Here is a 17,733-nt window from a genome sequence, read left to right as displayed (position 1 = left end):
AGAAAAACAAATAAAGTTATTCACGAAATTAATAGTTCATCAAACCGAATTCCAAAAATTCAATAATTATGCGAGTTTCGTTTCGCTTTCATTAGTTACCGAGAAAAATATCGAATAGAATATATTTTTGTACGATGAGCCGATAATTATATTTATCATATTTTCTTTTGAATGTGAAAGAAAATATATTTTTTATATTTGTATATACATGTATATGCATGTATATGGTATCGAAAATTTTAGATGATGCTTTGCACGTGAAATGCTTTGAGCGAGTCGGTCTAACCGCTCCTCGTATCGGTCCACTTAAGAATTTTCCAAGGTTTCTTTTTAATGGATATGAATATGTGTGAGCATATGCGCGTGCACGAGAGTGAAGCCTGGTTATCGAAGAAAAGGACAAAGTGGAAGGCGAATGTGACGATCGACATAGGACAGTTTCAAATCAGATACGAAGCAACTAAGACGCGAGTTAAGACTATCTTTATATAATATTTCTGTATAGCTTTTCTTAATTTTTTCTTCGATAAATTTTTTATTTTATTAAAATCACGGATATCACATATATAACAAATAATTAGATCTAACGATAGTTAAATATGTCTTCTTTAAAATCTGATTAGCATTAATTTAATAATACATATGTACATACACGATCTATGAGTGAAATACGTATATACATCTTCGCATTTACAACTTGTGTAGTTCAAACTTATGTTTTTCATTACTATTTTATGTTACTACTTATTCTGCAATTTATATATATATATATATATATCAAGTTCATCGACATATATGCAAATAGACGAAAATATGAGGGAAATGTCTAAAAGTAGACGATTTCTTTGTCCTTTTCGTCAGAATTTATCAATCATTAATTTGATATTATGATTATTAATAGCCTTGATTAGATTAACATTTATAACACTTTTTTTTTCTGTATTTACAAGTGTTTTGAAAAAGAATAATTTTATCCTGATATATGTTACATCATTTGGAACAAATATCTATTTGAATTTAGACACTATGTAAACGTGAATATGATAGTGGTATAAGATAATTCAGTTATTTTAATGGGTTATCTAGGAGAAACAAAGCAGTTATAAATTTTTTTAACAGTTACAAATCATATTTCGTGGAATAAAGTATTAATCTCAAAAGCATACGTTCTTTTCTTTTCTTCTAGATTGCCAAAGGACATTACAGTAGACCAGAGTAAAAAGGTATATCCGATGGATAGTCTACAATCGATAATCATGACGGTCGATGAATTGATAAACGTAAGCATTCAAGAAAATTTTTCTATTAAGTTTCATTCTTTATGCGATTTTAATTTGATAAATATATCCAGTTAAAATGAAGAAATAACTTTTAGCAAGCTGAGAGACATAATCGATTAGAGTACGTTTGTTAAGTGGACGTAATCAATCGTTTTAATTGAATATTTTAGAACGATTCCGATTTCATTATGGAAGATAACATATTGAAAGGCAAAGAAGAATCTTTATCTACGGAATATACAAATGTCGGAAAATTACTGTTAGACAGATTGAAGGTAAAACCCGACTTTGTTGGTCAGGTATGTAAAAATATCAACGAGCTAATAGCTGGAATCAAATAAAGTTATTATCATCATACAATTTCGGCATTGTTAAATTAGTCGCATAAATTGTATCGAAGGATTATTGAAAAATTGGAAAAAATGAGATAGTTCTCGAACTATCGTTTCTCGTCTATGAGTAATGCTAGTGAAACAGAAGCTACATTTTTTCCTTTATCAATTTACATTTCCACTTGTGTTGTTTACGGAGATAAAATATATATGTAATTTATAAATGGTTTCTTTCAAATCTCTTACACTTTGACAGGTAGCAAATAGGAATTTGTGGAAGTTAGGAAAATGAAATTATACAAAACGCAATAACATCTAAAAGAAAAGAATTTATTTGATAGGAACAATATCATCCCTATATTCAATTTCTTGCTATGCTTCGATTTATAAGTGTAACTTATAAATAATTCTATTCACAACTGCATCGCTGAAGCATCTAAGAAATCTAATTCCATGTCAATCATATAAATGCGGTCCTTCGACTACGATATACACTTTCAGACTGGAAATCGCATTTTACACGACTTGATCGTATGTCGTTTATTAATAAAATGTATGAATTAAAACATTAACAGTTAACATCAATTGAGAAACAGATAAACTGAACTTTGAGTTTAATTTATTTCATGACTGCACGCATATTGCACGGCGAACGCATAACTAAAACAGGTCAGTTTAGAGAGAAGTTTAATCCTAAATTGTCCAATATTTCGGCTTATCTTTTTTTTTTCTTTTTTGTATATTATTAAAAAAAAATGTTCAATTTTTGCAAAAGGTAACGGTAGTTTTAGGATCATTTAGGATCATTCTAGTAATAACGTTATTAGATTATTTAATTAAAAGTTGTTATTAATCTGTATTTAATTTTTGTTAGAATTACAAAATATAAGAGAAATTTAATTATCAACTTATAATTAATTGTGTAACTAATTATAAGTAATAATTATTACTTATACTATTTAAATAATCTTGATATAGAAAAATTATCATAATATTTCGCAATACTTTCTCACAAAATGACACTATTTCATTTTGATTTTTTGTGCTTCCTGCTAGTACAAATTAAGTGAAAAATAAATATTAAATATACTTTTATTTTGTAAATTGCTTCGTTCAAATATTCGATCCGCGGTTGGTACAGTTCCTACATTAATTAATACAACGTTTCATTCTAAATCAACGACAGAAAAGTTTTCCCATCAAAGTATGATATACACGATAGTGCATTAAAATTTATATTCATATCTATTCGTTTCGATATATTTTTAAGCTTTAAAGTAGAATCCACATAATCAATTTTTAAATTCTACGCTACTTATCTTGCAGTTCTTAACATATATTTGGCCAATTGACGTTTGCATAGATAGTTGAAAATATGAAAAAGATGATATTTTTCTTTGTCGGCAATTATCTATCAATTATTAATTCATTTTTAATTATTATTAGGCCGATTAGAAGAATATTCATGTCGTGTGTTTTAAAATGTTTTAGAAAAGAATTTATTTATCACGAAAGATATTATATTGTCGTTAAAGAGGAATAACATTCTTGTGGGTTTCTATGGTATATAAACGTGGGAATGATAGTAGTAGGAGATAATTCAGTTATCGTGAAAACGACACTTAGTAATGTCGGGAAAAAGTAACAGTTGCAATTTATATCTCGTGAAATGCAGTACTAATCGCAAAAGCGCACTTTAACCATCCTTATCAATTCTAAGATCTACATACATTACAGTATATTTGAGTGTATCTCCAGTCGAAAGTGTATAATTGACCGTCATGGCCAGTAGTAAATTAATAAATGTACGTGTCCAAGAAATTTTTCAATAATAAATTTTGTTTTCTATGCGATCCAAATTAGATCGTGTACAGTTAAATATATTCAATAAAAATAATCTAATGGCAAGGAATGAGAGACATAAACGATTGTGGTAGATTTATAAGTGGATGTATCTTAAATCAATCATTTCAATCGATTATTTCAGAGTGACACCGATTCCATTAAGGAAAGTAATGTATTGAAGGGCAAAGAAGAACCTTTATCTACGGAATACACTAACATCGGAAAGTTACTTTTGGACCGAATGAAAGCTAAACCCGACTTTGTTGGTCAAGTAAGTAATGATCATAAAGAGCTAATAACTCGTATCAAATAATATGTAACTATCTATAAATAATGTCGGTATTGTAATTCCAGTTGTACAAATTGTACCGATGAACCTTGAAAATAGAGATAACTTGAGATCACAGTGAATCATTTCTTGAACAAGAATAATGCTATTGAAACGATAAGAAGCTACATTTTTCCGTTCGTCAATTTACTTTTTTATTCGTGTTGTTTGCACTGATGTGGAATATACTTGCGAGCTATTTCATTTCAAATTTTCCACATTTTAACAGATCGCAAAAAGAGAATTGTGGAAGATAGGAAATCGAAATTTCACAAAATGCAAGAACAATTGAAAAAACTTATTAGGCAACCCTTTAACGGTATTCCTTAACTTGTGAAATTTTTGTAACACGAGGGATATCGTGGCTATATTTAATTTCTAACTATGTTCGACATATCAGGTTAACGACGTAGACCTACAAGAAGAAATATTACGACATTGCACATTCGGCTTTTTTCACATCGGATGAATTTACACCATACACTCTTCGGTAATTTCTTTGTAGCTTAATGGGAGCGATTTCGTATAAAAAAGCCACATTACTACTTTCATATGTTACATGTCTTATATAATCATGTCTTATATAAATATATTCAGATTGCAGTATGAGTTTGTCTCTGGAGACATTGTGGAACTCTTTATTCTAAATGAGTAAAGGAGAGAAGCTTTTAAGTGTCAAGAAAAGATTTACGTGTAGTATAGTTTGGTCGAAAGTCGAAATATATCTCTTCCGTGGGTTTTTAGAAAATGTTTATAGGAAATGGTAGTGAGAGATAAAATTGGAAAATAAGAGAGAAAATTAGAAGCGCTTGGCGGTTCGAAAGACTCTTGATCCTATTACATGGGTGTAAAATCATATTGGTCCCATTTACCTGCTCTAATTCTTTTTATATCGTTTATTAGAAAAATGTATGGATCAAATTACTAATCGATAGTTTTACATCGATGACAACAGATAGACGTTATCACCGAGGAGACATATACATTTGGCGATATGTTAGATCGAACTGTAAAATGTGCGCTATGGTTGCGTCAACAAGGAATCAAAGCTAACGATGTGGTCGCCGTATGCGCACCCAATATTATGGACAGTTTTGCTCCTATTTTTGCCAGTTTCTGCGTCGCAGCAATTTTTACTGCGTGGAACGTCGCAATGGATATACGTAAGTACCTTTTTAATTTTCGAAGTACCTTCAGAAGAAATTTCATCCTTATTTAATAATCTTTAGGAGAGGCAAGATATCTTATGAAATTATCCGGCGCTAAACTTGTTTTTGCGGACAAAAGTGCGGTAGGTAAGATACTGGAAGCGGCAAAACTCGAGAATTACGATATCAAGGTCGTCGTCTTTGGTAAGGCCTCCAAAGCTTTGCCCTTCTCGAAAGTACTTGAAGGCCATAGCAAGTCCGACTTGGAGAATTTTGAATGTACGAGGATCGATAACGTTCAGAATACTGCAGGACTTCTCTATTCTTCTGGTACAACCGGTCTACCCAAAGGAGTTGAAATTTCACATTTTGCTCTTTTAAGTAATGCACTCTTACCGGGCGATTTCAATACGGAAGGAATTCCACTCTGGCTGTCACCATACTTTTGGATGACTGGAGTATTATTAACGTTGAGTTCTGTGGTTAATTATTGCAGAAGACTCCTTTATCCTACATTTGAAGAGGAGATGACGTGTAAAATCATAGAAAAGTATAAGGTAAGCCAAGAAATTTCAATGCAATGCCAATTTGTTAACGGGAATAGTTAATGTCCCGTATGAAAATGGGGCTATAGCTTTTATATTATTGCCAATGGTATTGGTTACAAAATCGAGAAGTTCAACAAGTAAGATTTGAATTCTTATTTGACGATAATACAATTAATTCATGTGTACGCAACTGTTATGCCGAAAAACTCATTTAAAAAGTGTTTGAAAGTTTTTTTTACTATTAACAAAGCCCAAATTTAAGGTGTATAGCCTGTTTTCAGGAATTCTACTAATGTCTATATACGTATCCTATGTGAAAATATAAAAGATTGGTTTGTAGGTTACATGGATGTTCTTGTCACCTAGCATGGCGAATAGAATAATAAAATCGGGATTTTTTGAGAAGTACAACGTGTCTAGTATTTCCAAATTGAATCTTAGTGGTGCTGTATTTACGGCAAAAAGTCAAATTAAACTTAAAGAATGCTTTCCAAGTGCCGACGTCATACAAATTTTTGGTAAGATTACAGAAAATTACTTGGCAAGTTTTATCGTAAACGATGTTGTCAGCAGAATCATTAAAATTTTCTTAGGAATGACCGAATTTTGTGGCATTATAACGGCTCAAGAGGCACATCACAAACCAGGTAGCATTGGAACGGTACGAAGGAATGCTCAAATCAAAATCATCGACTTAAAAACTAAATGCGCATTGGGTCCAAATCAGACAGGAGAACTTTTTGGAAAATCGTTAACTATGATGAAGGGTTATTACAATAATCCTCAGGCAACGAAAGATGCGATCGATGATGATGGTAAAGAAGAAAAAAGAGAGATAAATATTATTAGAATAGAGAAACTCATTTAGTTATCTATCCTGATCATTCGTCTAAACGATAGGATGGTTGCATACTGGTGATCTTGCGTATTACAATGAGAACGGTGAACTTTTCATCGTCGATAGATTGAAGGAGACAATGAAGTACAGAGGAATTCAAATCTCTCCAACCGAAATTGAGAATCTTTTGCAAACTCATCCCGATGTAATCGAAGTTGCGGTCGTCGGCATTCCCCATATTCTAGATGATGACCATCCTATCGCCTTTGTTACCAAAGTTCCCGGTTCGAAGGTACGATCCTATAGAAAATATGTAAATATTCTGATGAGAGTTATTTATTAAATTCTGTCCAACATTCAGGTGTCTGAACGTGACCTTGAAGAATTGGTAGCGAAAAATATGACAGATCCGTATCATTTACGAGGGGGTGTGAAATTTTTAGAAAAAATGCCGCATACTGCTTCTAGGAAAATTTCCAGGAAAGATCTTAAAGCAATGGCTAAAAGCTATCAGGCCTAATGATCACTTTCGGGAAATGTTCTAATGGATAATTTAGAAAGCGTAATAAATAGAGTCTTCTAAAATATAATATTGTTATACGAAATGTAATATAATATGTATGGAAATTATTTATTCATTATTTTTATATAAATATCAATGTCCCATTAAAATGGACATATGGAATATCTTCGTTTTAATCTTTTTATTCTATTTTTTTTTCTTTGCCTTTTAATTTTCGTTGGTAGCATAAGGAAAGAATGTTACATAGAAATTAGTAATCTTAGAAAAGTTATTACCAATGAATAACTTCATTTAGAGGACGATAAGAAAATGAGACTTTATCACTCTAATTTTCTAGGTGTTTAAGCATTTTAAAAATTCAAAGAACATATGACATTTATGCAGGTTAGATATGCAAATATATAAGAAATTTAAATACGAATAATACTTAATATTAGATATTACTGAACTTTTTACAATTAATCTTATCGATTATTGTTTGAACAGCAATAAATTGCAAGGGTTTTCTTTAAATACGATAATATTGATTCGTGCAATTTTTTTCTGAAAATAATTTTATATGTCAAGAACGATTGCTCATCTCAAACGATATTATAATAGGTGTGTAATAGCATTTTATAAATAAATGTTTCGATATAAAGCAGCACCGTTTAAATGAAAGAAATACAATTAATGAGAAATTTATAAATCGTTTGTAAAGGTTTATATTTTCAGATACAAAAGAATCTGCTGAATGCAGACCATTTTTATAAGTTAATAAGCTCATTCATTAGATACACTTATTGGAATATAATTTTTTTGAGTTCACATAGGCAAACACGCGTAAGAAATAATGCTGTATTATGAGTCACTGGAATAATGGAAACAATTTGCTTTCATTTTAAATCATCATTTAACTCTTACCCGTGTATCATTCCTGCTGATGAGTCGAATAAGGGAGAAAACAAAGTAATCAAAACAAATGCGAAGATATTAAAGTCTTTTTTATAAAAGAAAGAAAAGATAATGAATGTGGTCAATGGTTCATCATATAGAGAGATATACTTGAAAGATATAAATTTTTTGTATGTTTATTGGATCCTAGTGGATGACTAGTGGAGGAGAAAACTTTCGTAATTCTCTATTCATAATTGATGGATTATCATTTTTTTTTTTTTTTTTTTTTTTTTTTTTTTTTTTTTTTTTTTTTTACATGAATACTGTTAATGATGTTCATAAGCCCATGATTAAAATCATAGTAGATACTTCTTTGTGTTTCCCCATTCACATATTTGACGCTTACTTTAAATCTAATCGTTTCGAGAGATTTTTAAGCATTAAGATAGAATTCTTATAATTGGCCTCATAATACGTTTTTTGACATTTATTTGTCAGTTGTTATTATATATTGGTTTCGTCGACCCAATATAATCTAATATATAATAGAATAATAGATAAAAATACGGAAAAGATGTGTTTTTTTATCAGCAATTATTAAACCATTAAAATATTTTTGTTCGTAATGCCGATTAGGTCAACATTCATAACATGCGTTATGTAAAGAACTTCAGTTATCATGAAAGATATTCTATCGTCTTTAAATAATAATAACAGGCGAACATTTTTTTTAGTTTCTACGCTATATAAAATGAAAAATTAAAGTGATAGGGGATAATCCAATTACTGGAATGTATTTTTGAAGAAAAAAGGAAACCAGTTGTCACTTCAACCATTTGAACTCCTAGTGGAGCTAAGTATTAATCTAGTGGAACTAAGTATTAATCGGGAAGGCACGCTTGATTGTTCTTGTCGTTTATGCGATCAACAAAAGTATAATTGAGTGCATCTTCAGTGAAAAGTATATAACCAACAATTATGGCCTGTGAATTGATAAATGTAAGTATCCAAGAAATTTTTCGATCAATTTTATTTTCTATGTGCGATTCAAATTTTGAGTAAGATTTTTGATCGTGTGCAGTTAAATATGTGCAGTTAAAATAATTTAATAAAGCGTAGCAAGCAGAAAGTCGCATCTTCAATCATTTCAATCGATTATTTCAGAGTAACAACGATTTCATTATAAAAGATAATATATTGAAAGGCAAAGAGGAACTTTTATCTTCGGAATACACGAACATTGGACAATTACTTTTGGACAGAATGAAGGCTAAACCTGACTTTATTGGACAAGTAAGTAAAGATCTCAGCGAATTCATAGCTGGGACCAAATAAAATATCATTATCACACACAATTTCGGTATTCTCATATTAGTTGCACGAATTAGTTGGAAAATTAGAAAATTAGAGAGAAAATTAGAAGCGCTTGGCGGTTCGAAAGACTCTTGATCCTATTACATGGGTGTAAAATCATATTGGTCCCATTTACCTGCTCTAATTCTTTTTATATCGTTTATTAGAAAAATGTATGGATCAAATTACTAATCGATAGTTTTACATCGATGACAACAGATAGACGTTATCACCGAGGAGACATATACATTTGGCGATATGTTAGATCGAACTGTAAAATGTGCGCTATGGTTGCGTCAACAAGGAATCAAAGCTAACGATGTGGTCGCCGTATGCGCACCCAATATTATGGACAGTTTTGCTCCTATTTTTGCCAGTTTCTGCGTCGCAGCAATTTTTACTGGATGGAACGTCGCAATGGATATACGTAAGTACCTTTTTAATTTTCGAAGCACTTACAGAAGAAATTTCATCCTTATTTAATAATCTTTAGGAGAGGCAAGACATTTTATAAAATTGTCTGGTGCAAAAATAGCATTTACTGACGAAAGTGCGGTAGGCATAATACTGGAAGCGGCAAAACTCGAGAATTACGATATCAAGGTTGTCGTACTTGGTAAGGCTTTGAATGCTTTGTCCTTTTCGAAAGTACTTGAAGGCCATAGCAAGTTCGATGTGGAGAATTTCGAATGTGCGCAAATCGATAACTTCCATAATACAGCTGCACTTCTGTTTTCGTCTGGTACTACTGGCAATCCTAAAGGAGTTAAAATCTCGCATTTCTTTCTATTGAATTATCTACTCTTGCCGAACGATTTCAATGTCATAGGAGTTCCATTCTGGCTGTCGCAATACTTTTGGATTAGTGGAATTTTGTTAACATTCAATTCTGTGGTGAATTATAACAGTAGACTACTTTATCCTGCATTCGAAGAGGAGATGGTGTGTAAAATCATAGAAAAATATAAGGTAAGACCAATAGCCGTAATGTGATGTAAAATTATTAACCGGAATTATAAATATCCCATCCGGAGATGGACGACAGTTCATACATTGTTTCGGCTACAAATACCGAACAAGTAACATTTGAATATCTTCATGATGTGTTATAAGTAATACGATGTGTTGCCTGTTTGCAGGGATACGGCAATCAATGTTTATATCTTAAATGATAATATAAATTATTGATTTACAGGTAACATGGATTTTCTTGTCTCCTAGCATGGCAAATAGAATATTGAAATCAGGCTATTTTAAGAAATACGACGTCTCCAGTATTACAAAAGTTTATGTTGGTGGAGCAATATTTACCGCAGAAAGTCAAATTAAGCTCCAGGAATGCTTGTCAAATGGCAATGTCATACAAATGTACGGTAAGGCGAAGAATATATGTCCGATAATTTGATACGCCTGTTAGAACTTGTAAACGAAATTTCTTTAAAAGACACCATTTAAATTTTCTTAGGATTGACTGAAGTTGGCCTTATAACAGTTCAAAAGCCACATCACAAAGCAGGTAGCATTGGAACGGTACGAAGGAATACTCAAATCAAAATCATCGACTTAAAATCTAAATGCGCATTGGGCCCAAATCAGACAGGAGAACTTTTTGGAAAATCGTTAACTATGATGAGGGGTTATCACAATAATCCTCAGGCAACGAAAGATGCGATCGATGATGATGGTAAAGAAAAAATATTATTAGAATAGAGAAACTCATTTAGTTATCTACCCTGATCATTCGTCTAAACGATAGGATGGTTCCATACTGGTGATCTTGCGTATTACGACGAGGACGGTGAATTTTTCATCGTCGATAGACTGAAGGAGACAATGAAGTACAGAGGAATTCAAATCTCTCCAACCGAAATTGAGAATCTTTTGCAAACTCATCCCGATGTACTCGAAGTTGCGGTCGTCGGCATTCCCCATATTCTAGATGATGACCATCCTATCGCTTTTGTTACCAAAGTTTCCGGTTCGAAGGTACGATCCTATAGAAAATATGTAAAAATTCTGATGAGAGTTTAGTTATTTATTAAATTCTGTCCAACATTCAGGTGTCTGAACGTGAGCTTCAAGAATTGGTAGCGAAAAATATGACAGATCCGTATCATTTACGAGGGGGTGTGAAATTTTTAGAATATATGCCTTATACGGGTTCTAATAAAATTTCCAAGAAAGATCTTAAAGCAATGGCTAAAAACTATAGGGCCTAATGATTATTTTCAACGAATGTTCTAATGTATAATTTAGAATGTGCAATAAATGGAGTCTTCTAAAATATAATATTGCTTTATGAAATTTAAAATAATATATATAAAGAAAATATTTATTTGTTATTGGTACACAAATATCAATGTCTCATTAAAATATCGAACATTTTAAAACTTCCCTTGTACGTAACATCCCGCTGATGTTGATGTGGATATGGATATTTCTTTAAGATTAAGGATTTAAAAATAATTGTAAAATTGTCTAAAGGATTAGTAAAATATTATTACTGATTTTTTTTCACTTTTTTGAAAGAATCTCGAAAGATGAAAGAAAGGTAATTAAGTGACCATGTGTAAACAATCCTGACAAGAAAGAATTATCACTTGAATAGTTATATTCAGTACTAATTTTATATAATATCATACTATTTCGTTTTAATCCTCTTTTTGTTTTATTCGGTTAATTGTTTAGTCCAAATATTTGATTCGCGACTGGTAAATACAATGTTTTTTATTTCTTTTAAATCATCGACAGGAATGGTTTGCAGACAAAGTATGATATACAGGATAATGCATTAAAATTTATGTTCATTTTAATATTTTTTCATGTTATTCTTAATTTATTTAACTTATTTATATATTATTTTTAATCGTATTTGATAGCTTATGAATATTTTTTTTTTTTTTTTTTTTTTTTTTTTTTTTTTTTTTTTTTTTTTTTTTGAATTGCTTCCTTTGCCAGTTATTATAATTTGGCTATATAAGAAAAGAATATAAAAGAGACTAATTAGATACTTTTATTATCGCCTATTCTCTTCTGATAAGAAAGTACCTTCCAATATTATCTCCTTTATTTCTAAAACTATATATGAAATATGAAAACGTCGGTTATGTTCGCCTTATCTAAACAAGAAATTGCTTAGCTCACAACGCATAACATATTCTTTCAGTTATGCATAAATATGAAAAATCAAGTATAGGAGAAATGGAAATAGAAAAATACGAGGAATTATTAACATCTACGCCAACGATAGAGAATGATCGCTATGGATCACTATGGACGTAAAAATCTAAGGGAACGGTTAAAAACTTAAGAACAAAGGAAAAACCAGCTAGAACAAATGATATTTATCTTCTCATGCTTTTGGAAATTTTACTACGCATTCACTTAATATTTTATCGTCCTGTCTTTTCTTTAAAATTACTTGTCATCACTTGTTGCATAATATTCAAATATTGTTGCACTTAACCTACATGACGATGCCACTTTTTCCTATTCGAACGCGAAGCTTTGTTAATAACGATATAAACGTGCGATTCACTCGTTCGACCTATTCGTTCTTTCTTGGAGTTCCTGTCGCGATCAATTCTCCCTTTACAATACTACCCATAATCGTGCGACATAAATACAGTTCCTCGGTTCGATACTATTCGTTGCGGGTTTTCCGAAAACTGTTGCCTGTCTATTAAGACGTGCCTCGATTTCGCTCATCGAAGTCGTTCTCGTCGGGTATAAAGCAAAGCGAACTTCGACAAGCTATCTAGCCCACTACAAAGATATAGATGTAACTCAGTCGCATTGACGGGAGTGATCTGAGTGAGATCATGATCTAAGTGAGTCCGTCCTGATTAATTAATCTGGGGAAACCCTCTAGCTTATCCTCATTTTTCGCCGCACAATTGTGGATCACCTTTTCCGCGTTTAATCGCGACACTGGAATCCAATATTCTTTTTCCAGGAATATCTCAGACTTGCTCGCACTAACTAATCTCGCGACATTTCCTAATAATTTCCTTGGTTACCACCATGAGCACATCATCCCCTACTTTACGCTAAACAATACGCTTTTGCGAATTATACATCCGCCGTCTTTTCCTCAGTTCAGGAACCTTTTTCAAAGATTGTGAAGCGAACACCACCGGTGTGCTGGCTCTAACTCAAGACAGTGATATCACTGGCCGCCTCCATTACGATTGATATGATATGATTTTCGTATACTGAGATATTTCTGTATTTTTAGATCTCCCGCTATTACCGCCTTTGCCGCTGTATACTGTATCACGTGATTTCATCTTTTTTTAAAACAGGAACGCGCAATCCCCACGTACATTGCAGCGAAAATATTTCGATCCTTCCACTTTCGAAGGCCTCTTAGCGCCAACGTGATTCGTCCCACCGCAATTATAGTATTGTCACTTCATCCTTCCTTTCTCCGCGGTTAGAACGGTTTCAGCCAACTTATCCTTCTCGACGCTCACTCGTTATAACTCTTTGCGAGGTTGGAGCAATGGTTCTCTCTGCATTTCTTCATCGTACCGCCGCTGTCATTTCTTCTTAAAACCTCATAACGCTCATAAATACGGCACGAAGAAGATCTTTTGTTCGTGGTCCTTGAGATTATGCAAGATATCTGAGTCGGATATATCGGATATTCGTTGGATAATGAGCTTGTTCTTCTCCTTTTATTAAAGTTGGTTTCCCAAGATGACCTCCGCGCACCGCGAATATGTCCTCGGGGTGATGAAACATCTTTCTTAGGTGGCGCAATAGATCGTCCGTCGATAATAATACAAATTCGGCAGTAGAACGATATCACTATTGGATGTTTATCGTTAATCGTGAAACAATCAATAATTGTTGGGTGATAAATCAGCGTGATCTCATCAATATTTATACCTCGTAATTCGTGAAGTGGAATTCTAATTTCAAAAAGGAACTTCGATCTTTGTGATCGTTTATGAGATAGGCTATAGATATTAAAGTAAGACTGAATATATCTCTAGTTGAAAATATACAATCGACAAACATGGATCGTAAATTGATAAACGTAAGTGACAAAATAACTTCATTATATTTTATTTTCTACGCGATCCAAAATTTGAGAAAGATTTGATCCTTATACGTTATGTTAAAATAAATGAATAACGAGCTGAGAGACACGATCGATTAAGATACATTTACGAGTAGACTAAATAAATCATTTCAATCGATTATTTCAGAGTAAGACCGATTTCATTAAGGAAGGTAATGTATTCAAGGGCAAAGAGGTACCTTTTTCTACGGAATACACGAACATCGGAAAGTTACTTTTGGACAGAATGAAAGCTAAGCCCGACTTGATTGGTCAGGTAAGTAAATGATCATAACGAGCTAAATAACTCGTATCAAATAAAAAGTGTCACTATGCATAAACAATATTGGTGTTATTATACTAGTTACAAAAATTCTACCGATGGACCTTGAAAAGTTGTATGAAGATGAGATAGATTGAGACAATAACGTATCACAAGTAATGCTATTGAAACGATAAAAAGCTACATTTTTCTCTTTATCAATCTGTATTGTGAATCATGTCATTCACCGAGATGTAGAATGTACACACAGGTTGGCCTAACTTTCTAACTTCTTCTCTGATATTTTGACAGATTACAAAAAGAGAATTGCGAAAGATTGGAAAACGAAATTGCAAGACCCTTGGCCCTACTCAGAGTACAATCTACTTACATGGATAATAATAATAATAATAATAATAATAGTAATAATAACAATGGTGTCGTTGATGATGAAGATAATAGTATAATAATGCTAATGTTAATAGGGAAAATAAAAATAAAAATAATAGTAAATATTGTGTACAACGACGACAAACGTAACATTTTGCGTACTATTGTGTAGTCCTATCGATAAGCAATGTTAAACTCGTACTGGTTTCATTTACATGGTCTAACTTTGTGTATACCGTTTATTACAAAATATATAATTAATCGATAGTTAATATCAATCGTAACAGATAGACGTTATCACCGAAGAGACATATACATTTGGCGAAATGTTAGATCGGACTGTAAAATGTGCACTATGGTTGCGTCAACAAGGAATCAAAGCTAACGATGTGGTCGCCGTATGCACTCCTTACATTATGGACAGTTTTACACCAATTTTCGCTAGTTTCTGCGTGGGAGCAATTTTTACATCCTGGAATTACTCTACGGACATAGGTAAATATCTTTCAATTATCAAAGTAATTTCTAAACTAATCTTGTCTTTATCTAATCTTCTTTTTAGGAGAGGCAAGGTATCTTATGAAATTATCAGGTGCAAAAATTGTTTTTGCGGACGAAAGTTCGGTAGGTACGATACTGGAAGCGGCAAAACTCGAAAATCACGATATCAAGGTGATCGTTTTCGGTAAGGCTTCGAATGCTTTGCCCTTTGCGCAAGTACTCGAAGGTCATAACAAATCCGACGTGGAGAAATTTGAATGTGCGCAAGTCGCTGACATTCAAGATACAGCAGCTATTCTCTATACATCTGGTACAACTGGCCTTCCTAAAGGAGTTAAGATTTCACATTCCGCTCTTTTATGTAATGTACTCTTACCTAGTTTTATCAAAGGCGACGTAGTTCCACTTTGGATGACGCCATACTTTTGGATTAGTGGAGTTTTATTAACCTTGAGCTCTGTGGTGAGCCATACCAAAAGACTCCTTTATCCTTCATTCGATGAGGAAATGACGTGTAAAATTATAGAAAAGTATAAGGTGAGATGAGAAGGCGTTATTTATTATTAAATTATTAATTCATAATAGTTATCGCGTATGAAGTAATACGAAAGGTTTAACCCTTTTTTGTGGTCTGACTATCAATAGCATCTAAATTCCTCCTCGTATGCAACCTAAACGCGTTTGTACAGAACCTTTATTTACAGAAATCCGTTTGAAACATCGGTTTCAAAATTTCTTTCCTAACACCAGAACAATATATGTTTATTTAACGGAGCAATATAATTAATATACATATATGTATTTTAAATGATAATAGAAATCATTGGTTTATAGGTTACATGGGTCTTCATGTCTCCTAGCATGGCAAATAGATTAATAAAATCGGGTTATTATAACAAATACGACGTATCAAGTGCTATGTATCTATGTATTAGTGGTTGTATATTTAGCGCAAGAAGCCAAGCTAATCTTCAAGAATGCTTTCCAAATGGCCACGTTATACAAATATACGGTAAGGCGAGAAAAATACCGGCGATATTTCGATAGATGTAAACTAAGTCTTTCAATAGAATCGTTAAAATTATTTTAGGAATAACCGAACTTGGCGGCACTGTAACGTCTCAAAAGCTACATCACAAAGCAGGTAGCGTTGGCGAGATAGCAAAAAACGTTCAAATCAAGATCGTCGATTCAGAAACTAAAAGTACATTGGGTCCAAATAAGATAGGCGAAATGTTTATAAAATCGTTAAATATGATGAAGGGTTATTATAATAATCCCCAAGCAACGAAAGATGCGATCGATAAAGATGGTAAAGAAAAAAAAAAGAGAGATGAATATTATTAAAATAGAGAAACTCATTTAGTTATCTATCCTGATCATTCGTCTAAACGATAGGATGGTTCCATACTGGTGATCTTGCGTATTACGACGAGGACGGTGAATTTTTCATCGTCGATAGACTAAAGGAGACAATGAAGTACAGAGGAATTCATATCTCTCCATCCCAAATTGAGAAACTTTTGCAAACTCATCCTGATGTAATCGAGGTTGCAGTCGTGGGTGTGCCCCATCTTCTAGACAATGAGCATCCCATGGCATTTGTTACCAAAGTTCCCGGTTCGAAGGTACAATTCTATAGAAAAAATATCAATATCCTGATGAGAATTTAGTTATTTGTTTGAACTCTCTATTCAACATTTAGGTATCCGAACGAGATCTTCAAGAAATGGTGTCAAAAAACATGGCAGATTTCAATCATTTACGTGGTGGTGTGAAATTTTTAGAAAAAATGCCTTATACGGGTTCTAGGAAAATTTCCAGGAAAGACCTTAAAGCAATGGCTAAAAGTTATCAAGTCGAATGATTATTTTTAACCAATTTTTTGATCACTTATTTAGAATGTGAAATGAATTGTTTCTTCTATAATATGATTGATATTGCTATGGGAAATGTGGTATAATATATTCATTCGTTATTGATATATAAATATCAATGCTCCCCCATTAAAATGACGAAAATCTTCGTATTTTCCTGTACGTAACGTTACGATAAAATATATGCGGATGTGTATATTTGTTTTAGACTATTTATTTATTTCTGCTAACCGATCGCCGAGCATATGCGTTACATAATCTTTGACATTGCGAATAAAATGACTTGTTAATGATAACGGACTAACTTTCTTTTTTATTCTAAACCATTGCCGAAGAACCTACGCCATATTTGATATATAAGTAAATATTTGGAAATTTATGCTTTTAATATTTTTTCATGCTTTTTTAGGTATTTATATTTTTTATTTAACTTATTTATACATTATTTTTAAATGTATTTAATAGTTTATCAATATGACCAATATAAATAGCTCGTATCAACAATTTATCTATATTATTATTTTTTTTTTTTTTTTCGTTTTCTTTTGATTTGTTCACCTTATC

The 17,733-nt window shown here is 32.3% G+C and overlaps 1 protein-coding gene across 1 annotated transcript in view; it reads left to right on the top strand.

Annotated features, from left to right (window-relative positions):
• LOC124954503 overlaps window positions 1-17,465 on the top strand; it is a 28,392-nt gene extending 10,927 nt beyond the window's left edge. The window contains exons 2-26 of the mRNA XM_047507539.1: window positions 1,187-1,280; window positions 1,451-1,579; window positions 3,600-3,728; window positions 4,741-4,948; window positions 5,015-5,490; window positions 5,822-5,999; window positions 6,075-6,296; window positions 6,382-6,611; window positions 6,681-6,833; window positions 8,694-8,717; window positions 8,883-9,011; window positions 9,291-9,498; window positions 9,565-10,040; window positions 10,267-10,444; window positions 10,537-10,755; window positions 10,828-11,057; window positions 11,132-11,284; window positions 14,035-14,115; window positions 14,288-14,416; window positions 15,079-15,286; window positions 15,354-15,829; window positions 16,127-16,304; window positions 16,383-16,604; window positions 16,691-16,920; window positions 16,998-17,465. Coding sequence (XP_047363495.1) covers window positions 1,187-1,280; window positions 1,451-1,579; window positions 3,600-3,728; window positions 4,741-4,948; window positions 5,015-5,490; window positions 5,822-5,999; window positions 6,075-6,296; window positions 6,382-6,611; window positions 6,681-6,833; window positions 8,694-8,717; window positions 8,883-9,011; window positions 9,291-9,498; window positions 9,565-10,040; window positions 10,267-10,444; window positions 10,537-10,755; window positions 10,828-11,057; window positions 11,132-11,284; window positions 14,035-14,115; window positions 14,288-14,416; window positions 15,079-15,286; window positions 15,354-15,829; window positions 16,127-16,304; window positions 16,383-16,604; window positions 16,691-16,920; window positions 16,998-17,159 — 5,122 coding nt within the window. The 3' untranslated portion in view covers window positions 17,160-17,465. The remainder of the gene's footprint in view (window positions 1-1,186; window positions 1,281-1,450; window positions 1,580-3,599; window positions 3,729-4,740; window positions 4,949-5,014; window positions 5,491-5,821; window positions 6,000-6,074; window positions 6,297-6,381; window positions 6,612-6,680; window positions 6,834-8,693; window positions 8,718-8,882; window positions 9,012-9,290; window positions 9,499-9,564; window positions 10,041-10,266; window positions 10,445-10,536; window positions 10,756-10,827; window positions 11,058-11,131; window positions 11,285-14,034; window positions 14,116-14,287; window positions 14,417-15,078; window positions 15,287-15,353; window positions 15,830-16,126; window positions 16,305-16,382; window positions 16,605-16,690; window positions 16,921-16,997) is intronic.
• Window positions 17,466-17,733: the final 268 nt, after the last annotated feature.

The sequence above is a fragment of the Vespa velutina genome, chromosome 15 (assembly GCF_912470025.1).
Source record: "Vespa velutina chromosome 15, iVesVel2.1, whole genome shotgun sequence".
Lineage (NCBI taxonomy): Eukaryota > Metazoa > Arthropoda > Insecta > Hymenoptera > Vespidae > Vespa > Vespa velutina.
Note: the sequence above shows the minus strand (reverse complement) of the source record. Positions and strands in the feature narration are given on the sequence as shown.